Source organism: Pipistrellus hanaki, assembly GCF_964339955.1.
Source record: "Pipistrellus hanaki genome assembly, chromosome: 5".
In the NCBI taxonomy this organism is placed as follows: Eukaryota; Metazoa; Chordata; class Mammalia; order Chiroptera; family Vespertilionidae; genus Pipistrellus; species Pipistrellus hanaki.
This window is the reverse complement of record NC_140507.1, coordinates 32,231,267-32,256,038: the sequence shown is the minus strand read 5'-3', so window position 1 is coordinate 32,256,038 and position 24,772 is coordinate 32,231,267. Positions and strand designations below refer to the sequence as shown.

The 24,772-nt window shown below is 56.2% G+C and overlaps 1 protein-coding gene across 14 annotated transcripts in view; it reads right to left on the bottom strand.

The window, feature by feature from the left end:
* The window catches only part of ACSL6 (acyl-CoA synthetase long chain family member 6), a 52,848-nt gene that overhangs the window by 22,444 nt on the left and 5,632 nt on the right, over window positions 1-24,772 (bottom strand). For 8 of the 14 annotated variants that reach the window (XM_084886612.1, XM_084886607.1, XM_084886611.1 and 5 more), the window contains 9 exons: window positions 12,376-12,596; window positions 9,332-9,446; window positions 8,639-8,703; window positions 8,272-8,373; window positions 7,485-7,584; window positions 6,747-6,925; window positions 5,712-5,744; window positions 4,387-4,438; window positions 1,155-1,228 (listed from right to left, as the gene is read on the bottom strand). In XM_084886612.1, the coding sequence (XP_084742738.1) occupies window positions 1,155-1,228; window positions 4,387-4,438; window positions 5,712-5,744; window positions 6,747-6,925; window positions 7,485-7,584; window positions 8,272-8,373; window positions 8,639-8,703; window positions 9,332-9,446; window positions 12,376-12,596 (941 nt within the window). Of the gene's footprint in view, window positions 1-1,154; window positions 1,229-4,386; window positions 4,439-5,711; window positions 5,745-6,746; window positions 6,926-7,484; window positions 7,585-8,271; window positions 8,374-8,638; window positions 8,704-9,331; window positions 9,447-12,375; window positions 12,597-18,478; window positions 18,645-24,772 lie in introns of those variants that run through there. The other 6 variants (XM_084886617.1, XM_084886606.1, XM_084886609.1 and 3 more) reach the window with 4 other exon arrangements.

Genomic DNA, 24,772 nt, shown 5'->3' with positions numbered 1-24,772 from the left:
ACAGCCTCTTCCCCCTCCCCACAGCTGCAGGGTCTGCCCTGGGCCACCTGGGCAGCCATTCAGAGGTCTCCGCTTGTCAGCCTTGCTAGTCCTCCCAGGGAAAGGGGCGCAGAAAACCCTAGATGGACACCAACTATGCCTGGGGTACACACCCTGAACAAAGGAGGGGGCAAGGCCAAGCCCCAAGCAGATGGCTGAGTCAGGCCTCACAAGCCACGGCCTGGAGACAGGGCCTTCCGGGGAAGGAGGACAGGGAGCCCTGCTGTGTCCCCGGAGCCCACGGCTCACGGCCGGACTGACCTCAGGGACGGGGCTGGGCGAGAGGGACTCAGGGAGGAGCGTGCCTTCGGCTTTCCTTCGCTCGACTTCCCCTCTCTGTCCTTGTGCAGACACCTGGGCTGGCTTTTGGACAAGCTTGGACGAGGTCTGGGAACCTGGCTCCTGACCAGGGCTCTATCAAACAGCTAACTGTGTGGGGAATGTGTCCCGGCACCCATCGGCCACGGGTGGGCGGTGGCTTTTCTCCAGAGGTGCAGAGGCCTCACTTAATGCAAAGGTAACGGCAGGACATTCGGATACTCACCACGTGTGGAAAAAAGGTCCTTCTTTCTTAGCCACTCGGGCCAAGATATCAAGCTTTTACATTTTAGCTCTTTAAGGACAGCCTTATAAACCAGCAGTCGATATTGTTTCTCAGACACTAGTATAGTCCTTAAACGCAAAAGGACTGAATGAAACCCTGACCTACTGGAACAACAACTCAGTAGAGATTACTTTGTAAATAAAGGTACGCACAAAGCTAGAGGTAGAACGGTTTTTGAAGTTCAAAATGCAAAAACAGGTTTGTGTGTTTTTTCCTTCTTGGGTCTTAGCACTCTCAGAAATCAACTGATTATGTATCAGGTGTGGATCATTTCAGTGTTGGGGGTTAAAAACATCTGTAAAAGTGGGGTTGCTCTAAAGAGAATAGAAACTCCTGCCTGTGAAAGGCAGCCCAGACTATATTAGGTGGAGGGTGTGAGTGTGTGCAGGAGGGGAAGGGGTGTGTGTGTGAGGAGGGTGTGTGTGGGAGGTGAGAAAACAAACCCCCCAAAAACCTCTGAGGTTTGAGGATTTCCTCGGGACCCCTGCATTAGTAAGTCGACTTTATTCACCTCTGTCACTTTCAGAAAGCCTGAGAAATCAGCCACCACGTTCCCGTGGGTTAGCATTGCACCTTTTGGGTTCCCTGAAAAGAGAGAGCAAAGAAGGCAAATTATTTGGAAGCTCAAGGGAGACTCCTTAAGAACAGCACCCAAGTCCGCAGTCCCAGCCACCCAGCGCTGCCCACCCGCGCCTCTGGCTTCCGTCCACAATGCCTCCGGAGTCGCAGGCAGATGAATGCTGCTTCAGGGACCTTTACCAAGTACTTGAAGCCCAGCTGGAGGCTCCCAGCAGCTTAGGCCCAGAAGGCAAGTGACACGGCGTCACAGGCGGGGGTGCCTCAAGGGAGTGGCCACTTGTGACCTGAGCCTCACCCTCCTGGCCTCCCTCAGGGAGTGCAGGCTCCTGGCCCCCGGCCTCCTCCTACACTCCCAGCACCCTATGCCCCTCTCTGGGCCAGAGCAGATCTAGTCTCAGAAACCTGCAGCCAGCTGTGCTGGCGGCAGACTTCTTTGCTGCATCCGGTACCTGGCAGGCCCAGGCGCGGGCCAGGAGCTGCAGCAGCCATTAGGCCCCATAGGAGGTCACTGAGGGAACTTAATGAACAGGTAAGCAGAAGCACCCAGACAGCTGAAGCAGCCCTCCTGCCTGCTCCTGGGCAGGGCGGGACACGCATGGCCGTGCTTCCTCATGGCATGACCTTGCACTACTACCTGTGGGGAAGCCAGGGCTGACTCAGAGGACCAGAGGCCTGGCGGGGACCCAGGCTCGGCAGGCTGGGGAGGGGGGCTGGCTTGGCCAGCCTGTTATGTCAGGGAGGACGCAGCGCTGGTGTGCTGCTGGAAGGTCTGTCTGGGCTTACGTCCCAGCCTGGCCTCTTACTGCCCACCAAGCCGTCCCTCCTCACTTCCCTTACCTGGAAAATAGGGACAGTGATACCCACCTCAGAGGACTTCTATTGATATATGCTTTAAGGACATAGTCCAAGCACAAAAGATATTAAACTACAAGTTTCCACTGAGCCAGCAGGTACAATAGCTGTAAAACTCCAGAAGAGAGTGGCCAGGCCATGTGCAGAATATCCCCCCCCCCCCCCGCCAAAAAAAAAAAAATATCAAGTAAACCAATATGGTTTTTGCAACCCTCACCAGAAAGCTGTAATCAGGGGCTAGAGAGTAGAAATGAACAGCATTGCACTGAGTCAGCAACCATCCATGAAACAAAGAGCAAGTTTTATAATAAATGTCTGCCTCAAACCATCTCCCGCTGCCCCTTCTCACTCATTCCCCCTCCCCGTAGGAACCTGCACTAGCAAGGGAGGAGGAGGAACACCAGACAGGGAGAGAAAAAGGGTGGAACACACCTTCCTCACAAGCCAGCAGCCAGCCCAGCCGGGTGGGCGGGGAGAGGTCGCAGACAAGCAGACCGAGCCACAGCTTGGAACACTTGTAATTCTGGGTTAAGTCCCATCATAGCCGAGGAGAAAGTCTTTCCAGAATGATTCCATCACCAAAACCACGAGGCACGTGTCAGGTTCTGACCATATTTTCCATCTCTCCCCACGGAGGCTGGGAGCTGGGACACTGGGCGTGTGCGGGAAGCCACGCCCGGGGCTGTGATGCCAAGGACACACATGGCTCATGTGCTTCACAGGGAGATGTGACCAGAAGCACAGCACAGGCTTAGACCAACGTCAAGGAAACCCAAGTGTGCAGCCAGGCAGAGTGACATCAGGCAAGAGGCCTGCTCACTGCCCAGCTCTGTCCTGGCACCAGCCACACCACTGGAGTGGGAGGTGTGGCACTTATCGCTACCTTATTTTCTAGCTCTGTATGTCCTACTCTCCCCCACCCTCCGCTGCTCCCCCACCCCCAAACCCCACTACACTGCAAAACAAAGCCTGGGCAGGACGGCTCAGCTCTTGATTGATTCCATTGTCTAGGCAACCATTGGATGTGAGGGGTGTCTTCTCCAGATGGGCAACAGCACATTTATGCATCCTAAGTTCTTTTCCAGATACGGGGACAGCCTCTGTGACGGAGTGGCCCGTTAAAAGCCTGAGGGCAGTCTTGAATGGCAAGGGCCCAACGCTGAAGGCCACGGCAGTGACCTGCTCCCTAACCCAGGCAGCACAGGGGGACGTGTCACCGAAATGACAGGCTGTGGAGCTCGACACCAAGCAGCGTAAACCTGAGGGGCATTCCTGCATTCTGGATGTCAGCTCCTGGTGAGCGAGTGCTGGGTTACGTTTTCTCTAACGGCTCAGCGGGTGTTGGAATTCTCAAACCCACCTGAGTTAATGGCAGAAAACCATCTCGAGCCCCGGCCCGTATGGCTCACTTGGTAGAGCGAGCGGGTGAACGGGGCAGCGTAGACGGTGAAAGGCCGTGTCTGTGCGCATTCTGCTGCCCCAGAAAGCCTTCGCTGTCTGTCCCCTGATGCTGATACGTGCGCCCCTCTGTCGGCACCAGGCTCGCAGTGCATTCATCTCCCTTGTCCTCTTCCTGACAGCCTTCACCGTGGCACCAGCTCCAGCCTGCAGAGCACCTGCACTCCCTTTCGCACACCTTCCCACCTTCTGCTTGGCACCTCTAACCACCCTCAGCACAGGTGCGAAACCAGGGACAGCGGGGGCAGGACTGACTTATAGCCTCCCCGCAGACACCCCCCCCCCCCCACACACACACACACACACTCCTTCCGCAGTCCCTGACACAAAGACCAGGAAACGAAGGGTAAGTGCTGCTTCTCACAGGGGAATGACGTGACCCAGCAGCCCAGCCTCCTCGGGCTCCATCTCGGGGAAGTGGCAAGCCCCAGCCTGGACCTCCTAGCCCACACCTCCCCTTCTGCATCCAGCCGTCCTGTGCTGCCCTGCGCTGGGCCCATGTGTGAGAAAGCGCTGCAGCCCCACCCTGGACCCCTAGCCCACACCTCCCCTTCTGCATCCAGCCATCCTGTGCTGCCCTGCGCGGGGCCCATGTGTGAGAAAGCGCTGAAGCCCCACCCTGGACCCCTAGCCCACACCTCCCCTTCTGCATCCAGCCATCCTGTGCTGCCCTGCGCGGGGCCCATGTGTGAGAAAGCGCTGGGAGTAGCGAGAGGGACCCAACATCTGGAGCCAGGCACAGAGCAAGGCTCAGCCCACTCCGGAGGGCACCAGCGACTTGAGCAGTCACCTGACAAGGCTGCCAGGGAAGGGTGCAGGTGGCCCCGGCTGGTGACCTGGGTGCTTCTGCTTACCTGTTGTGCCGCTTGTGAAACACACAATGGACAGGTCGTTGGGATTTGGGGGCTGCAGAGGTGAGAAGAGATGTGTGTTAAAGAGACCGGATGTGGCCAGCCAGGGACTAAGAGCCCCAGGCCCCTCCACCAGCCAGCCCCTCTGTGTGCTGTGTGTGTCAGCACATCTGTGTGCCTGTGTGCTGCAGGCGGGCAAGTCCCCAGGAAAGGGGAAAAGGAGCTGGGGCACGGACATCCACCTGTCCCACCACCTCACACCCGGTCCTGCTGTCTTGAGTCTGGGGTGAAATCTAGGTGGGATGGGGCTGCAATGGCCGCATCTAAGCCTCAACCAAAGATCTGACCTTTCTAGCGGATGAGACCCAGTTCCCTCCTTCCTTCCTTCTTGCTCCCCAGTGGCTGCGGTCAGGCTTGAGAATGGAACGTGTAGTCCAGGGAACAAAGCTGCCCGCTGTGGCAACAACACTGCTCTGCACCAGGCCCTGGCCCTGGCCCCGGGCACAAAGTTCTGTGAGCCCATTGCAATTGCCTACACATAGAGGATGGCTTCCCAGAGAAGGGGACATAAGTAGAGATGGAAAGACAAGCAAGATCTTTCCAGATGAAGGGCAGGTAAGGAACTAGCCCAAACAGGCGGAGGCACGAGAGGCGGGGGGTGCTGTTCTCAGAGCAGTTCTCTAAGTTGGGGCGTGATGGCTTTGAGGCGGACACAGAGGCTGCTGGGGAAGGGCCCTGGGAACCGGGCGTGGCCTGCTCAGGCCTGTGGGTGAGAAAGCTCACGGGTGCTGAAGGGAGTGGGGAGGCCCTCGGGGCGGGAGGGCTGGAGGAAGGAGGCCTGTTAGAAAGCTGGAATCCCCTGAACGGCCCCTCCCAGGGAGCAGCCAGCCCCACTGGTGACTTGACCCCAGACCACGTCACTGCGGGTGGCACACAGAAAAGACGAACAAAGGCAGCAGAGGCCACCAGGCCACTCGGCACCAGGGTCCACTACTGGTTTTGCTGCTGCTTCTGCTCATCCCGTTCTCTGGGGAGTTCACTACATTCGAAGGGAAAAGGGAGCCGGCAGAAGGAAAAGTTCCCAGAGAACTAAGAGTGGCCAGGGCGGCTGCCCTGTCTTCTTCCTCCCAAGCCTCGTGTTTTTGTGCCAGGGCCCTCCGCGGACCCTCGCCCACAGGAGTCCTGGGCACTCCGAGCGGCATTTCCTGGGTTGCTCGAAGGCGTGGCTGATCGCTGTGGGGTGGTGCCTCTGGCCTGTCTACGGAGCCCTGCGCTCAGGCCCCACACACCATTCTGCTCAACCGAGACCTGCTGGCAGGGGAGCTCACCACAGGTTCGTGAAGATTCTGTTGGCCGCACTCCTGGAGGAGGAAAATACCGATTTTAAGTGCTCAAAAGTTGTCACTGATAATAAGATAAATAAACAAACAAACTGCACAGTATGCCTTGCTCTGGCACCAAGCCCTGAAGTTCAGGATTCTCTGCCTGGACACGGCCCATGTCACCACCTCAGTGGCCTCTCCTCCGATACACACCCAGGCCTGGGCTACCCCCCCTTTCCCCCAATTACAGATGGGGCCTGAGGCCCAGGGAGAGGCCAGGCGCTGTGCATGTCTGGACACATGCTCAGGACAGAGTGGCTGGGCGGCCTGGGCTTACAGATTAGTCAGGCCTGGAGGGGCGGATAGGGGTTGCCAGCATCGGTGTGGCCCCTAAGCCATGGATGGTGCAAGTATACAGGCACAGGTACAGTTCGGAGCAGGGAGAAAGGAGGGGAACTGGAGGGCCCAGGGGCCTAGATCGCATAGGGCAGAATTGGGGCCAGCACAGGGCCTGAGGCCCCAAGGGCCAGGATTTCCCGTGCTGCTCCGGCAGGCACCAGCTGCCACTAACCTGAAATCTTCGGGGAGGCCATGCCCAGAAAAATCGATTCTGCTGCTTGCTCGGGGTCTGGGACACATTTGCAAAAACCTCTCCATAACTCCTAGACCTCAGGTCTACAGGCTTCAGGCTCAGGCTGGAAATGGGGAGGCTGACACCGCCACTCCCCTGCTGGCGCCTGTGTCATTAACTGTGCCAGCCACTGAGCCTGTCTCCCATAGGACGCCTGTGGGCACCGACTACACCAGCCACCGCCAGCCCCGTGCAGCCTGCTCTGTCTCAACCCTCACATGGCCTGACAGCCTGTGGCATCTACCTGAGAAGCAGATACTCGGCAACTCTGGCTTGGAGGCCAAACGAAGGACCCAGGGGCCTGGATCCCAGAGGGCAGGATTGGGCTCAGCTGCCACAGCGCTGGGCCTGAGGGGAGAGGGGAGGCCTGCACTGGCCCAGCAAACAGCTCGGAAAGAAGCAGCCCTCACCTCCACAGCCTGCATGGACTTAATGACCACTCCGCACGCCTGCCCTCTGTCTTTCAGAGCTTCCTCAAACGGGTCCATGAGGATGATCATCTTGAGTCCTGGAGTCAGCTTCTTCTCCACGTGCTCCAGCAGGACCTGGGCCTTCTGAGGGTTGTCCACGATCACGATGCTGATGTCAGCTGCAGGGGCCACCCAGGAGAGCCAGGCTGTGACTGCGGGCCAGCAGCACATGCCGGGCACCAGAACCAGGGACTGTGGGTGCCACCGCTGGTGTGTAAGGAAACAGGCAGGATGGGCCCTCTGCATTTTACGTGTTGTGCACAGAGGAAAGTGCATGGAGGCTGGATGGAGCCAAGGGCAGAAGGCCAAGGCATCTCCTGGAGCGGTTTCCAAGCAGCCCTTTGCTGCTGGCTCGGCCCCTATCATCCCGGGTCAGCTGGAGATATTTCCCACCACCAGCATCTGCCCCACGCTGCAGTGACCCCCGAGGCGGGCAGCTCGTGTGGGGGCTGGTGCAGAGGCTCCTTCTTGGCAGCGAGGCCCTATGGGAGGAGCCTGGTGGTGAAGTCTAACTGGGGGCAACTGGACTCAGGAAGCCACTCAGGGGCCGAGGTGGAAGCCCTGGTGCTGAGAGTGGAAGCAAAACGCTTCTGATTACCGTTAGAGGACTGGCATAACCTGAGAGGCTGAAGCCAGGGGCTGGATGCCAGTGGCTAGGAGGGGCAGTGGTAGGCTCACCTGTGTTGATGATGTAGTGGATGGCCCCAGGGCCCAGGGTATCATAGAGTGGGACCACCACCATGGAATACGTATAGCAGGCAAGCTCTGCGATGATCCACTGTGGAGACAGGGGGGTAGGGGTGGAGGGGAGAACACAGAGCAGATAGGAGGGCTGCACTGCCCTGAAACCCTGGCAGCCAGGGTCCTTGCTCTAGATCCTGTGGTGAGAGGGCGCTTTCCTGGCCTCTGCAGGTGGCAGGGAATCTGTGAGGCCAATGGGTTGTGCCTGCTCATGCACAGGCTTCTAGACCCGTGGTCGGCAAACGGCGGCTCGCGAGCCACATGCGGCTCTTTGACCCCTTGAGTGTGGCTCTTCCACAAAATACCACGGCCTGGGCCAGTCTATTTTGAAGAAGTGGCATTAGAAGAAGTTTAAGTTTAAAAACTTTGGCTCTAAAAGAAATTTCCATCATTGTACTGTTGATATTTGGCTCTGTTAACTAATGAGTTTGCCGACCACTGTTCTAGACCATGCTTGCTCCAGGGGATTCTGGGACTCCAAACGGCCCCATGCCGATTTCCAGGGCTGGCATGGGCTCCTTCCCCAGGTTCTTCCTTTCCCCTGGCTCAGGGAGCAGCTGTGTGTTGGACTGGGTGGGGTGTGGGTGGAGCTTGGCTGGGATGTCCATTCCTGATTAGGGATAGAGCCAAGGGAGCAGAAGGGTGTGGCCCTACAAACAGCGGGAGCAGGGCCCAACCCCCTCCTCTATTGATACTTCTAAAACCAGTCAAGGCAGATACTCACCTCTGGCCGATTCTGTGAAAAAACACCAATTAACTGATCTGTACTTGCTTTACAATCGTGCTGGAGAAGTCCGGACCCTAGAAATTCAGCCCTGTTGGCCACCTGCACACGGATGTGGGGAAGAGATGAGAAAGCAAGGAGCCTTCTGCAGCGGAGGGAGACCCCCAGGTAGGACTCCTACAGGCGGGTAGACCTCCCCAACTCCCCGTGCAGGGGTCTGGCAGCCACGTGAGCTGCTGCCGGGAGTTTGGCAGACGGGCCAGGCAAGGGAAAGGTGACCTTCTGAGACCCAGTAGGGTGCCTGCAAGCCCTTCAAGTGCCAGGCCTGTGAGGACAGACAGAGCGGAGCCTGTCCGCTGTCACTCACCTCCTGGTAGGACAGCCACTGATAAGGCTGATTGGGCTTCCTGAAGCCAAGACACGGTCCATTCCCTGCAGAGAGAGAAATCGGCCTTGTGCAAAGGAGGAGGGTAGGATGGAGGTGCCAGCAAACACCTAAATGGACACCCCAATGTGTGGGGTAGCCCATGGGCCAGGTGACTCCCCCGCTCCCCCTCCACCTCTACAGCTGCCTGTCTGACCTGCTGAACCCCCAGAAGCCTAAAGTACACAGCGTGCCATCACCTCGGGGATCAGGGAGCTCCAGGAATGGGGGCTGGCACAGGGCTGGTCCTACCATGGCCTGTGTGATGCAGCCCCAGAGAACATGGTGACCTCTGCAACCACCTCCCTTTGGCTCATACTGGGTCACCCAGACATCTCAGAGGCTCGGGTTCAGAATCATGCCCAACCAGTGGCCTGGCAGTTCAAGGCTGCCAATGGAAGATGCAGAGTGAGGGCTGAGAGGCCACTTAAGGGCAGTTAGTCCTAGGGCTGGAACAAAGCTGAGGTCAACCTTTTGGTCACGTAACGCAGCTACTTTTCTGATTGGACGGGCAGGGGACCAAGAGTGGCTTCTCTTCTCTGAACCTGGGCACCATTCATCTGCTCTGCCCCTAGCACCATGCTGGCTCACCCCCCACCTGCCACAGCTCCTCCACACCCCAATGGTCCCTCTCACCTGAGAGTCTAAGCCCACGACGGAACACCTGGTACATGGTCCTGGCATCACTGTAGTAGTGGGTGAGCAGATGAGGGCTACCTCCAACCACGGATCGCCGGGCCCCATCACTGCCCTACAAGCAAGCACAGGTCAGAGAAGCTGGCTGAGGCAGGCAGAGGCTTGAGGAGAGGGCACCAGCATGCTCCAGTCTGTACACAGCTTGGATACATACCCAATTAGGGCTGGGACATGCTGTGTGCACTCATACACATAGCCTATACACTGTATACACACAACCTATACACAAGCTCATGTACACATGGCTTGTACATATTTGACCTGTATGCACCCACACACAAACACAGGCTCATGCACACAGGCCCAATACACTGATCTCTCTTTCTCTCTCTCTCTCTCTCTCTCTCTTTCTCTCTCTTTCACACACACACACACACACACACACACACTCACACACACAGAATCCACACACCAGGTGAACATATACAAATGTCCAGAATTCCACTTGCTGCTATAACACCTGTATTCCATTCATACAATGGAGCAGAGAGTGTTGGCTAGAGTTAGACAATCCCTGACTTCACAATCAAGCCCCCTCAGCTCATCCATCATCTGCTGAGAATCCCCTAGGCTGAGAATCATTTGGATGCCATCCATCATTCACATGATGTGACTTTTCTGAGCACTAGCTGAAGGTACTTTCCCAGGAGCTGTGGAGAGCACATGGCAGTGAGGCCCTGGGCCCTCAGTGGTGTGGAACCAGAGTGGGAAGGCAGCAAACGCCGTCTATGCCCTGAACTAGGAGAGGAATTGGCCTCTCGTGCCTCCTCCCCTGCCACCCTGCCACCCCTCCTCAGACTCCCCACACCCAGAACCTTCCAGCGCCACAGCCCCATCTCTTCTCTGAGCACGATGTGGGCTCCACTGGGCTGGCCCATGGCCTGCCATCTCTTGAAATATCAGGTCTCAGGAAAAATGTCCGTGAGAGCCATACAACAGCCAAACTCAAAACCACAGGCAGCTCTCAACTGCTTTGTAACGGAAAGTTCTGCTCATTCGGTATCTGCTTCCTGAGCACCAGACCCACCAATGAGGGAAGCTGGGACCATCAGACGTGGACTGCAATCAGGGTGACAAAAAGGACAGAGCAGGAGAGCACGCCAGGGACAGAAGAGGTTCAGGTGTGTGTGTGTCAGGGAATGGCTGCCGAGCTGGGTTTTGAAGGAGGCATAGGAGGCAGAATGAGGAGCAGGAAATGGTAGTCTCACCAGAGCAAGAACAAGTGCAAAAGCAAATGCAAATGCAGGGGCAGAAGACACAAGTGCATTTGGGAAGCTGCAGGCAATTCATGGAGCTCCAAGTGATAGATGGAGGCCAGAGAGACCACAGATCAAGGCAAGGAGTCTGGCCTTTGAGTTGAGGGCAATGGGGAACAGGGGAGGATTCTAAGGTGGGGTGAGTGACACGATCCAAATTATGTTTCTCACTTGGTACCACACAGCAAATGCTACCGGGCCCTGTATGATCTGGGCCCCCTTACTCATTCCCTACTCTCTCCTCTGCCTACTCCGCTGCAGCCACTCTGGCTTTCCAAGCTCCTGGGTGAGAGGCAAGGGAGGGCTCAGTCTTCCAGGAAGGGTGGCCTTCTACACACTGTGCCCATGTGGCTCCCACACACTGAACCAGGGCCACTCCCCACCCAGACCCTATCCAGATCACTGTCACCGCCAGCCCGGACACCCCACTTGCCACCTCACACCTGCCTCTGCCACAGTTACCCTTCTTCGGCACAAACTGTCCCTACCGCTGAAGACCCAAAACAAATCCATGCTGCTGCCCCCCGCCCCCCGCCCCCGGCCCTGAGTCCCTGCCCAGTTCATGTGACTTTGGCCTTGTTGGCCTGTCCAGGTGAGTTGTCATTCTAAACTTACCCAAAACAACTCGTTTGAATGCTTTCTCTATATCATCCCAGCAAATCCTGCCACAGCCTTAGGAAGCAGTGCTCTTTTTATTACTCGCTTGACTGTGGAAGAAACTGAGGCTCAGAGAGTTAACACACTGCCAAGACCATAGGGCTAGGGAGAGGTAGTCAGCCTTCAAACCCAAGGTCACCAAAGGCCACTCCTGTCCCCACTCTGCTAGCCCATCTGCAGCCTCTCTCCACTGCCCAGCCATCCCACTGCCCCCAGCTGCCCACACCTGTACCTTTGCACACATCATTCCTTCCGCTGGAAAAGTGCCCAGAGGACCCGGCCCTATCTCTGCCCTCTCCCACCAGGCAGAACTCTGCCATACGTATGCTCACCAAGATGCACCATCAAGAGAAAAAAGCCAGTGGACGCGGCATGATATCATTAAAAAGGGAGTGGCTACCTATACATTCTCCCACGGACAATTGTTAACATGGTTCTCAGGAGAGGAGAACTGGGAGGCTAGGGGAAGACGGGGAAACTTCCCAGTTTGTGTCTCTTTGTTCCTCTTGAACTGTGTGAATATCTTATCTATTCAAAATAAATAGAATTAAAGTTCAGAAAAAGGCAATTTTTTAAAAGGCAAAATAAATTCCATAAGCTTAATAGGAAAATAAATCTCACTGGTCCTTCTGAACTTGGCTTAGAACACCCTTGTCCAGGGTGGGCCACTGCACCTTCTTCCTCTTGCATGGCCCGGGAAGGCAGGGTGCTGGAGTGGGCTCAGCTCTGGGCCGTAGCAGCAGACCAGGGCTGGGCACAGGGGAGAGTCTGGAAGGGAACTGACCTGCCAGCCACTTGAGAACTTGCTTAGGCCTCCTACTGAGGCACCAATGAGCCGAGGCAAACTAGAAGCCGAGGTCAAGACTCTGCCCAGGACTGAAAGTCTGGGAGAGAGACAGAGGAGCATCTAGTTGGAGACCCTGCCCAAGGCCAAGGAGGCTTGCTGGCTAGCTACCAGGGGAAATCAAGATTCTCTGAGCCATCTCAGGTCCAAGAATTTTCAATTTTGACTTCCACCTTTGAGATGCCTGCCCGCTATTTTCCACAGCTGACTGCTGGAACCCTGCTCACCTCCACTTCCTCTGACTGCATCAGGAGATCGCACGGTGGTTGCAAGGCCTTGGGCCGGTGAGTGAACCAGTAGGCAAGGATGGCGGCCAGCGCGCCCATACTCATGAGGGTGGTGGCTGAGAGGCTGTGGAAGAACTGGCCCACCTCGCCCAGCTCGGCCAGCCGCAGCATCCTCAGAATCTCCTGTGTCTGCATCTTCTCCAGAAGCAAGATAATGAATTCTGCAGGAAACAAGAGGCGGGTGAGGGACAAGGCCTGGGTGTGTCCTCCCACCTGTCTTGGATCACAAGTGACACAATGATCTTGGCCAAATATACTGTGGGGCAGGCCCTGGACCAGTGGGGTGTACAGTCTCCTGGTGCAGCACAGTATATCCCAGAAGCTGGATGCCTGGAAGGCAACAGGCCGGAACGTAGCAGTCACACCTGATAGTCAGTCATCCAGCCAGTTTTCCTGAGAACCATATGCTTAGGCCCTGGGCCACGCTGAAAGCTGCTTCCATATCATCCAGGGGTTCTAACGACTCTGGAGTCAATACTTTCTGAGCCCAAGGGTCCAGGTGCTCTGCCCCTCTGCTGTGTGGTCATGGTGTTTTGCTTCTGGGGTGTGGAGAGGGAAGATGGCTATGAGTACACCTGGTATAGTGCCCAGATCAAAGGGGTACAGAGTCCTTCCACTCCATCTCAAAGCTCCTAGCCCCAGGCCCTGACCTGAGGAAGACCGAGAAGACAAGGACCAGTCCTGATACCTACCTGCCAAGGGTCTTATGGGTGACACAAAGCAGGGTCTCCTCAGGCCCATGCCCTGGCCCACCATGAACTCCCCTTGAAGAAAAGTCAGAGCCAAAGACCTACCAGGACTAGAGGTGATGCTGGATGCCATGAGAAGCTGGGGTGGGGTCCAGACACTGCTCTGCTAGCCCCAGCCTGCTGACCACTGTGCACTGGGGCTCTGTACTTCCTTGGGCCAAACACCAGGAGGCACAGCTGTCCCCACCTGTGCTGTCCTCCCTGGGATCCCATGAGGAAAAAGGAGGTGACAGAGAGGTATAGTTGTATGACATCTACAGGTCTAGCAGCCCTGAGAGGCCTAGCAGGGGCCAAGGGATGAGGAGTGAAGGAGAGGGAGGAGGTGGCTCCAGGCTGTCACGCACCAACCACAGGCACCCTCCACACTGTCCCTTGACCTTTGGAAGCATGGCTGTGGTTTCCCTTCTTGGGAAACAATAAGAATCCCAGCAGCCACTCTGCAGCCATGGGATACGAGCCAAACAGCAATTGCTTGACCCATGAGGGAACAGAGATCTGCTGAACACCAATAAATGGTATTTGTGCTAAATGGTAGCATCACCACACCAGAGATGAAGTCAGCGATATGCAAAGTCATTGCAGGGAAAGTGAGTAAGCTCCTCGGTTCAAATCCCTTCTCCTTCGCTTAGAAGCTACGCAAGGTTGAGCATATTCCACCTCTCTGGACTTCCACCTCCCCTTCTCTAAAATAGTGCAGGATCGCTCAGGCATGTCAAGTTTCTTGTACTGTATCTGGCATAGTTAGAGGCATGCTGGGTCTGAAGAGATGGCTAAGGGGGTGCCTGTCAGACCAAGGAGGCTGCTCAGCAGGCTGGTCCAAACACTGGGCAGAGATGGCAGGGCCCAGGCACTGTGGTCCCACAGGAGTTTATGCTCTACTGATGGTACAGTAGCTGCCTGAGTCCAGGGTGCCCAGAGGCTCTGGGTGCTCCTAGAGAGCAGAGGAAGTGAGCCCCTAGCCAGCCAGAGCATCTCTCTGAATTCCTGAGCCAGAAACCCACGTTTACCAGCAGCCTCCTTGAGCTAGATCAGTTCTGAGGAATGAACCACTCCTGGCATGTGATCAAATCAAGGTTCTTCATCACCAGCGCAGAGTGAGCCTGGACCACAGTGAGCGCATCAAGGCAAACTGCTCAGCAGAGGGTCCTGGCAGTTGGCCACTTTGCTTCCTCAGGACATTTACTTCCTTAGATGCAGATGAAGAGACCAAGTCACAGCCAGGCCCATCAGGTAATTGACTTACTATAGAGTGGGTGACCCAGATATCCCACAAGCACTCGGGTTGGACCCTGAGCTGACTGACGTTTTATCTACTGGCGAAACTAACTCAATGGGCTGGGAAGACAAGCCCCAAGAAGTCCCTGACAAGCCCCTAAAAGGTTAGCTATATGGTTCCAAAAGTTTCAGAGAAAATCCTGGAACCTCTCTATCACCAGTCACTGGTCCTTGGCAGTTGCTCACAGACTCTAAGCTATAGCTGAACATGGGCATTTGTGGCATCTGCTGCAATGCTGGGGTTTTCACAGAGTACAGCCCAGAATGGCCAAAGCCATCCATCCACCCATTGTCCATACACTCTTTCATCTACCCACTCACCACCCATCCACCCACTCACTCATCAATCCACCCACTCACCCATCCACCCACTCACTCATCAATCCACCCACTCACCCATCCACCCACTCACTCATCAATCCACCCACTCACCCATCCCCCCACTCACTCATCAATCCACCCACTCACCCATCCACCCATTCATCCACTCACTTACCCATCCCCCCACCCATCTACTCATTCAAACACCCATTCACCCATTCATCCACTCACCTATCCACCCATCCATCTCCCTACTTACCTCCCATCTACTCATTCACCTACCCACTTACCTACCCATCCACTCTCCCACCCATGCATTCACCTAGAGGTCTGCACTAGCTCAGTGTTAGGCACTGGGAGAAGCCAGATGTGGGCCTGCTTTCAGTCCCCTGGGGAAGATACATGAGGAAGCGGGCAGTGCGGTGCAGTGTGATCTGGGCTGTGATCGGGCATGAGGAGCCAGAGGAGGTGCCTGATTCAGATGTGGGGACTCATGGCAGGCTTTTGGCAGAGACGGAAGGATCACAAGAGAAGAGTGTCCTAAGCAGAAGGAAGCAAATATACAAAGGCTGGAGTTGAGAGAGTTTGTTGAACACTTAACAAACTCAATTTTCTATTCAGGAAAAAGTCCTGAACACATGAGATCTTATACAAGGGTCAGTGCCATAAGCCTGAAGGTGGTCTCCAAGAGGTACTGAGCTTTCAGAAGTCACCAAAGTGTGACCCCAGGAGAGGGAAGAACAGAACTTGTCTCAACTTCCTGAATTCCTAGGGCTTGGAAAGCCCTTGCCTACACACTGCACTGTCGGATCCTCACAGTAGCTCCCTGGACTTATTATAAGGTGGGGAACAGAGACTCCACTGAGGAAATTACCTACCATTTACAGGTACACAGTCAGCGAGTGAGGGAGCCAGGACTCCAGGCCCGGGTAACAGCCTCCCAAACCACTGCCTTGCATTGTACTGCCACCCCACCCCTGCCGACAGTGCACCCTCCATTCCCACAACCCATGCTCCCCTTTGCAGCAGTGCTGAGCCAACAGAAACCCAGCTCCAGTTCTGCTCAGAAGGGCCCAGGCCCAGGTTGTAGGAGGTAGGGGGCCATCAGAGCCTGCAGGTAGGACCAGCCAGTCAGGCCGGTCACTCTTCTCGGGCAGCACACTCTGGGTGGGCTCCCTCTTGGCCTCACATCAAGAACTTGCTGTCTTCTCAAGGCTGGATCCCTCACCCCAGCCCACTCACCTGGGGTGATGGTAGGTGATGGGAAGGGCTTGGCCACCACTCTTCCCCAGGCTCTTGCTTAGTGCCCACCACTAAGGAGATCTCCGAGTGACGGCAGCTCCTCTACCCTGAGGCTGGCCCCGTACCCCTCTTTGGCTGGGCAGAGATCAGAGGCTGTCATTCTCCCGGGCTCACTGGTCTTTTCAGACAGTCAGGACTGCTTGCATTTACCCTGAGATTCCCTTCAGATAGGGGAGATACTGTAGGGCAGAGCTGAAAATTCAGGTCCTCTGAGGACATGGGCCACAGAGCCAGCCCGAGCCGCCAAGCCGTTGGCAAGGGGCAGGGCAAATCTAGCGTGGGAGTCTGGTCTCATCTCATTATATCACAGGCCTTTGCCTCCTCTGACCTCCACACCCACTCTGTCCACCTGGGGTGGGGCTTGGTGGTTCCTGGGGTTCAGCCATGGCTGCCTCCTTCCATGCCCAGGAGGGGATCCGGGTTGCAGCGGCCTGGGGCACGGGTTGGGGGGGCACCCAAGGGACCCTCAGTGGTGCTGGTGTTGCCAAGTGAGCAGCTGTGTTTGTAAATATTTACCTGGCAGGAGGACCCAGCCCTCGGTAGGAACTAGCCTCCTCTTCTAAAACACAGACCAGTCCCAAAACCAAGTGATGTCAATAGGTTGGGGGACCTAGGACTCCCCCACTCACCATGACCTATGCTGACTCAGGGCACGTGGAAGGTGGGTGGTGAAGTCATAGCTCTCAAATCCAGGGAGGGAGGGGATGGGAAGAAGGATGACAGAAAGCATGGTAGCTCCAAGTGACGGAGGCAAAGCCCCACTCAGAGCACCTCCCTGTGGAGATGACCCTGGAGCCCATGGCTGGGCTTCAAAAGCCCTCTGCTGGCCTAGCCTACTAAGCCCAACACTCTAGACCAGTGGTTCTCAGCCTTTCTAATGCCGCTACCCTTTAATACAGTTCCTCATGTTGTGGTGATCCCCAAACATAAAATTATTTTCTTTTTTTTAATAAATATATATTTTTATTGATTTTTACAGAGAGGAAGAGAGAGCGATAGAAAGTTAGAAACATTGATGAGAGACAATCATCGATCAGCTGCCTCTTGCACACCCCCTATTGGGGATGTGCCTGCAACCAAGGTACATGCCCTTGACCAGAATCAAACCTGGGACCCTTTAGTCCGCAGGCTGACGCTCTATCCACTGAGCCAAACCGGTTTCGGCCATAAAATTATTTTTGGTGCTACTTCATAACTGTAATTTTTCTACTGTTATGAATCATAATGTAAATATCTGTCTTTTCCGATGGTCTTAGGTTCTATAGCAGTTGTTCTCAATTTGTGGATCACAACCCACAGGTTGAGAACCACTAGCAGGGTCGCCTAAGACAATTAAAGAGTCACAGCATTAGAAAGGTTGAGAACCACTGTTCTAGACCTTCACAGTCTAGCTCAGTGGCTCCATCAGCACTACCTCCTAAACCTCTCAAACTGACCATTCTCTCCACCCCAATAGCCCCTGCCTGGTGCAGCCACCACTGAGCTCAGGCCAAACCCCCACACCAGCCTCCGCACCCGTCTCCTGGCTTCCCACTGCAATAGGGGAGCTTACACCGATCCCAAAGTTACTTCCCTGATACACACATGTGATCCTATATCATGCCACTGCTCAAAAACCTCATCTGGCTCCCCACTGCATAGGGGAGCTTACACCGATCCCAAAGTTACTTCCCCGATACACACATGTGATCCTATATCATGCCACCGCTCAAAAACCTCATCTGGCTCCCCACTGCAATAGGACAAAAGTCTAAACTCCTCATGCTGGCCCTGAGGCCCTCTATGATCCTCAGATTCTTCCCTCCGCTTAGAATCACCACCACCTCACCTCTGTGTCAGCCTACAGTGGAGAGGCATATTGTGACATGGCCCAGGGTCTCTGCAGACTTCTGAGGCCTTCAGAAAGGGTGGGGAAGCACAAGGCAAGCCACCGGATCATCAAAGAACTCAGCTCCCCATGACTAGCCAGTGGGGGTGGGGGTGAGGGTGGGGGAATCACCATCTCTCCCGGGGCCAAAGGTCCCCATCAAACGAGCTAAGGAAAGGGCCCCTAGAGAGTTCTGGTGCTGGACTGACCTGGGTCCAAATCCTGACTCAGACTCCTGATGGCTGTATGACTTTGGACAAGTCATTTTACCCTCTGGGCCTCATCTCAAAGCCCCTATGGACAGAGTGCGGTACCAGGCACACAGAAAGGGAAACACTAAGTAGACAGTAGTTAGCTGAAGGGGTCCCTCCATCCCTTAGCCAGCCATCAGGGCACAAAAACAACTTGCAGAAGCCCTTGCATTCACACCCTACCTTTTCCGCAGGCTCCTGGGGAGGCGGCTCAGCTGGTCCCACTAGTACCAGCCTCCATTTATAAAGGACGGATGGGGCCCAGGGGGTGCGCTTACCACATCTTGATCAAAGCACAAAAGTGGCAAAGTCCCTGCCCCAAGCCTGCCCTCCTGGGGACGGCTGACAGCAATGGCTGCCTGCTCTGAGAAGCTGGTGGTACTGGAGGCGTTAGCAGTGGTGGCAGAGGCTCCCGGGCAGCCGTGGGAGCAGATCTGGCAGGGCCTGGGGCAGAGAGCAGGTCTATGAGAAGATTCTGGTCCCTCAAGGGCCCCTCTGCCCCTCCTGCCCCCTTTCATCTGCACACGGGGCGGTGGGCGGCGCTAGCTCAGATCAACTCAGAGCCAAGCAACCCGGCCTTAACCCCCACTCTACCAGGTTGCAGGAGCCTCAATTCATACCCTTCTGCATGCCACCTACCCCCTCCAGTGCTGGAGCCTGCCAAATGGGTTTCTTAAGACAAAGCCTCTTTACACATCCGTCTGTGACACCGACTAGGGGCAGGGCCTAAGCCACGGGCTGGGGACCTGCAGCCAGCAGGAGTGGCAAGGGTGGAGAGGAGTGGGAGTGGGGGTGGGGTGCCAGGTCTCTGCATCTTGTCTAGGAGACTCCACCGCGAGCCCCTCCCAGCGGCTTCTCCTCTCTCCACCCCCACAAGGTCACACCAGTCTACTTGGGGAGAGGAAGGAAACTGGGTGCACTGGCAGCTAAAACACCAGGCAGCACAGCGGTCCTCCTGACACCCGCCTGGAGAGATTTTCCTGGCTTGCTAGGGCAATGGCCATCCTGGAGCTGGAAATCCACACCTGGGCCTGCTGGAACCAAAACTAAGTTCCGAGCACCCTGGCACTTTCGGCAGACAGACTGGGACTCTGAGGTCCCAGGGACTCCCAGGGCGTCACTCTTGCAAGGTCTGTTTCCACAGAGTAAGGGATGGGGGTAGGATCCGGTGTGGGCTATTCTCAAGCCTATTTCCATGACCAGCGAGTGGCTGCGCACACAGTAGGCACGGGATGGCCACTGCTAGAGAGGAAAAGGCAAATCCAGGCTACAGGGCCCAGCTCACCCCACCCTCTCCAGGCCCTGCTCACCATGGGTTCCTCTGAGCTTTCCAGGACCTGCCACTGGTGTCCACCCAAATCCAGCTCACCTCCTCTGTATCAAGACCAACCCAGACCATCCCATCATCCCGGTGCTCGGAGCTCCCTCTTGAGAGCGGTTTGTACAACCTGCCTAACAACTTTAGACGGTGCAACCTCTTCCCTGGGGCTGATGCAGTTTCCATGGCTCAGCCCCTGACCTGAGGAGAGCTTTCTGCACCGGCTGCCCGCCCTGGGAGCCAGGCCCCGGACCCAGCCTCCCCCCGTCACCTGGAGGAAGCTCTAAAGGCACAGATGTCTGCGGACCCACCTTTGGCCCGCAAAGCCCTTTCCCCTTCCTTCTTGGCAGGTCTCCATTCAGAGATGCCTCCAAACAAGACAAAAGCTTCCTTTAATGCTTCTCGGGGCTGCTTCTGGGACAGAAAGCCCACAGCCAAAGCCCTGGCTGGCAGAAAGCTACACAGGATGCCAGGGCCATAGAGCCACAGCAAGTCCGCACCAGGAAGCGTGTGACCCAGGTGCCGGGTTAAAGAGAAGCACGAATCTCACCATCACATCCTGACCTTGGCCCAGCACCCATCCACCTGTCCGCACAGGACTCGCACCCGTCTACGCTGTGAGAGGGGCTTTCCCTCCACCTTCCTCCTGGGCTTTAATTGGAGTCGCAGAACCACAAGTGACTGGGGCAGAGTTGGCCTGAGAGCCTCCCTGAGCCCCACTCACATTCCCCAGGAGAGATGGGCCCAGGAGTCAGGGTTGCTGGGTTACGGGGTGGCTCACCCACAGATCCTCCCCGAGGAGCCTGGTTATAGCTCTGAAGGTTCAATTAAGCCTCTCGAGTGTGGAAAGGCCCAGCTGAGGTTGGCTGCATCTGACCGCTGTGCAGGGAGGGCCAACTCTCCGGGAGCGTGCCTCCTCACAGCCACTCACTCGCCGTGAGAAGCAGTCTCCACTGCCTTGTCCCACCCCCACAGCCTCATTCTAGCACCCCTCCAGCATCTCACTCACCCTGACTCCGACCTGGTGAGGGACCATGAGCCCACGTGAGCACGGCACTGGGAAGCCAGGCTCTCACGCGTTCGGGAACGGAAAAATATAAATAGCTTTGAGAACAGAGGAGCAAAGGGAAACACAGTGTCTTTCATAAGCTCTGGGATGAGCGTTACTCCAAATCGAGCCCCAAAAATTCTCAGAACGAAGATACGCAGCAGAGCTGACAGTGGCAGAGCTGACAGTGGCAGTGCTCCCTCTGGAAATATTCCCAGGGTCCGATGACCAGGGTTGATGGGTGTAGACCAGTCTCGGCCTCATGGCCCTTCTTTCCACTCCAAGCTCCTGGGGTTCTACCGAGGGCCATGGCCCCACACAAGCAGACGGAACCCCCCTGGCCAGGCCCCACTGTGCAGACAGCCAAATCCTGGGCCGCAACGTGATCCTCTTTCCCACCAGCTGGTCCACGTTAGGGCTGCCAGGGTCCCGGCCTCAGGAGCAGCGATCCGTTTCCACCACGGGGCCAGACTGGGTGACACACTGCAAGCCCTACAAGCAGAAGCTCAGTAAAGGGAACACGGGCTGCTCCGGCCAGGCCAGGCTCTCAGAGCTCAACTGCAGGTGGCCAGGCCGCAGGGTACAGGATGTGACCTCCTCCAGCTGGCGGGAAGCTCCTTAAAGCAGGGAGAGTCCTGTTCGGATACGGGGCCATTGAGCTGGGGGAGCACGGGAGGGCTGTGCTTGCTCACTTTTTCACTCAGGAGCATCCGAAAATGCCCCTTTTGAGGAGAAACACACACAAGACAAAACATAAAGCCCATCCCCGGTCAGAGACGGGGAGCAGAGAGAGGATGAGGAGCAAGGTAGGAAGGAAAGTTCTGAGAAACGGACGGAGAGACAGAAGGGGGTTGCTCAGTCACAGGAAGAGCCTGTAAGATGGTGGGCTTCTGGGAAGGAGGCAGAGGCCTGGCTGCACTGAGGACAGGGGCAGGAAGCTGAGGCTGGGAGGAGGCCATTTAGCTGCAGGAGGAAAAAGGTTGTGGTTGGTGCTGTCTATACGCCCCATGCCTTTGAAATCAGAGCCACAAGCTAATGGCACTCACCTGACCTAGTACCCTGGGCTTTCCGGATGCAAGAGTGCCCTAGGCAAGCTGTGCCCTTAGATCCCTGCCTGAGGGACGGCTGCTGCAGCCGGAAGCCAGCAAGGGTCCTATCCCCACCATCCCAGGTATCGTCGTTTTTTCATAGACTAGGCAACGAGCAGAGAAGAGAGAGTTTTGCTTTTGGTTAAAGGTAAATTCTCTGCACATTTGATACAGCTCCATTTTCTGACTTCCCCAGGGGAAAGTTTCTCTCCTGAACGCCACAAGCAGAAACAAGTCTGAATCGCACTCAGTTCAGCGAACACTGTGCTGGTGGATGAGGCTCTGCCACCTCCTGGTTCACCCTCCGGAGGTCAGAGCCACACAGTAGCTGCTGCCCCAGCTGCCGGGTCCTGCTGTTGGCGGGTACGACCCCATGGCACCCACAGGGTTAATGCCGGGCTCCAGCAGCCCAGCCCTCAGCGGGGCAGGGAACTCGGAGGAGGACTGGGCCTCCCTTTCCAGGCCAGGGTGAATGGAAGGAGAGGCAGGGGAGGGCCAGCTGCTGGCAGGCCTGCGTCTCTCCACTCCGGGCCTGTCACATGAAAGGGTTTGTATTCCTGCCACTGGCTCTGGCCCGTCCAGGCTGGGCTGTTCTCACTGGAAAACAAAAATCTCTTTCAGACCAAAGCAAAACGAGGCCCTGGCTGGCCCGCGCAGGCTGTTAGGCGTTGCTCCCGCTGACCCACCGAGAGCACCCATCACTTGGATTCTCACTGGCCCGCCATTTGCCAGAGGGAGCTGGGGGCTCTGTGAGGAAAGCACCCCGTCAGGACAGGGCAGTGGGACCAAGAAATGGGATGGCCCGGTTCGGATACTCTATTGGTTCTGTTCTTTCCAGAAATAAGGATAGATGGGTCTGAGGTAGCAACCTTTATTTTTATACAAAGAAACTTGGGTAAGTCTCATCTCAGTGTTGATGGTAAACGGGGAAAAGGAATTGGGAAAGGAAGAGTGATGTTAAACACCAGGCCTTGCAGTGCCCAGAGAGGGCTCTAGGATGGAGGCCACATGTATCCTCCGCCTGCTGCTCACAGTGCTGCTGCCACCAGTGCCCTTGCGACGTGGGTGGGGTTTGTGGTAATCCAGAGCCCTATGTGTGCCATCACCAGCTTCTGGAACACTCCATCCTCAACAGAGACAGCACAAGGTCAGACTTCAATCCCATTCACAAATGCCGCCTTGCTGACACCCTGGGTCACCAGGAGCTGTCTGTCCATTAACCACAATCTCGTACCCAATGGAGTATGCTACTGGCTCCGGTTAATAGGAGACACTGACACAGCAAGACCGTTTAGTCTGAGAGGCAATCTGGGACAAAACCACTTAAGAAGGAATTCTGAGCCAACAGGAGGGTCGGTGGACACACCATGGACCTGCAATCCAGGAGAAACGGGCCTCGTCAGCCTCTCCGCCAAAAAAGTGCCCAGCTCTGGTGACCAGCCAGTTGCTCCTCTTCCTATTATTAGTTGGGGCCACGCTGTGTGCAGAGAGTTCACGCCCCGGGGAGGAGGAGAAAGGGCATTTCAGAAGGAAAGGGGGCTTCACAGGTCACAGGCTTCCCTGCTGTCTGAGCTATGGCAAGGATCTCGGAGACTCATGGACTCAATTCTTCCACCAGCCCGCTGGCCAGGGAAGACCGCGCCCCCCTTACCACCACCCCCCCATCCCTTTCCCTCTGCCACCCCAGACAGAGCCAGGCTTTGGGAGACAGCCTGCAGGCAGGGAGGGGGCTGAAACAGGTGAGTCAAAGGTGTCCCTTGAGAACCACATCCAACCTGCTGGAAGGTACTAAAGTTCACCATTAATACTGCAGTTCTCCAGCCACTGAACAGGGTCCTTGGGTCTAGGTGGCTTCATGCAGGCCAAGTTCTAGGGGCCAGAGCACTGCCCCTTCCAAAGTGAAGGGGTCACTGCAGGCCTGATGGGTCCCAGCTGAGGGCCCTTGGTCTGTGCTGATGACTGTCTACCTCTCTTTGGACTCTAGGGCCTCTTCATCCCACCCTCTCGCCACCCCCCTGTCCAGTCTCACTGGCTGGCCCACATCCAATCTTGCTGCTCTCTCTGTCCAAGCTCTAGCTGCTTTCTCATCCCCAGCTCTGTCAGTGGCCTGTAGCCTCTAGCTGCCTTGCTGTTCTATCTCTGGTTGACTTCGCTGTCCCTCCCAGTGCCCTTCTGCCTACTTGGCAGGATCTGCCAAGGATGTTTATTGCCACGGCTGGGACAGGGGTTGGTGGTCAGGAGGAGCCCCACCGGGGAATCTTAGGCCCAACAATGGAGGAGAAACAGGACTTTGTCACAGGACCAAATGCTGCTGGGCCCCACCTCCGGCTGCGGGGGCCTGGGAGGGGGCCAGGCTGCGGGTCCTGGGAGTTAGGCAGGGCTCCTGGCAGGGCTCGTTAGTGGGATCTGTCCCAGAGCTGCTCATTCAACCTGTGCTCTCTTCACTCCTCCAACAGCCATCGATCTCCAGGTCTGTTCCTGGCCCAACAGGTGCCAGCCCAGATTTGCTTATCCCCAGGATCTAAAACTGAGATGCCGATTGTTCCCTCACCGGCACCATCCTGGCCTGGCTTCCTGCTCTAAAGCCCCAGGAGGTAGCTATCTCAGAATGCATGCCTGAATGGGCAGATGGCAAATCGGAAGCCAGCCACCCCCAACTCTCCATAGACACCCCTAGCAAAACGCTTGGAGCAGCAGTTGCTAAAATAAAGGTGTCTCCAGGAAGAGCAGGTGAAGAGACACAGGTGGGACTTCTTGGAATTTGAAATCCCTCAGGCTCTGAGATTACAGAGTGGGTCTCAAAATAGCTGGCTCAGCTTGGCTCAGAATTTGTCCCAGCCCACTTCCCATCTTCCCCCTTCGGTCTGTCACAGACCCCAAGCCTCACGTGAATCAGAAACCATACAAAGGAACTAGGTTTGGGAATGACCACACCGACCATGGGATCTGAGAGTAGCTGGGTGATGATGGGGACCACCCTTTGCATGCTGAAGTAACTCCCAGGCCACAAAGTAGCATCTCACCCACAGTGCTCCCATCCTGGGCCCAAAGGATTGTTGGGGGGAGGGGGGAGAGGCCCTCTGTCCAGGTGAAGGTAGAGAGTGGAGTCATCTCACCA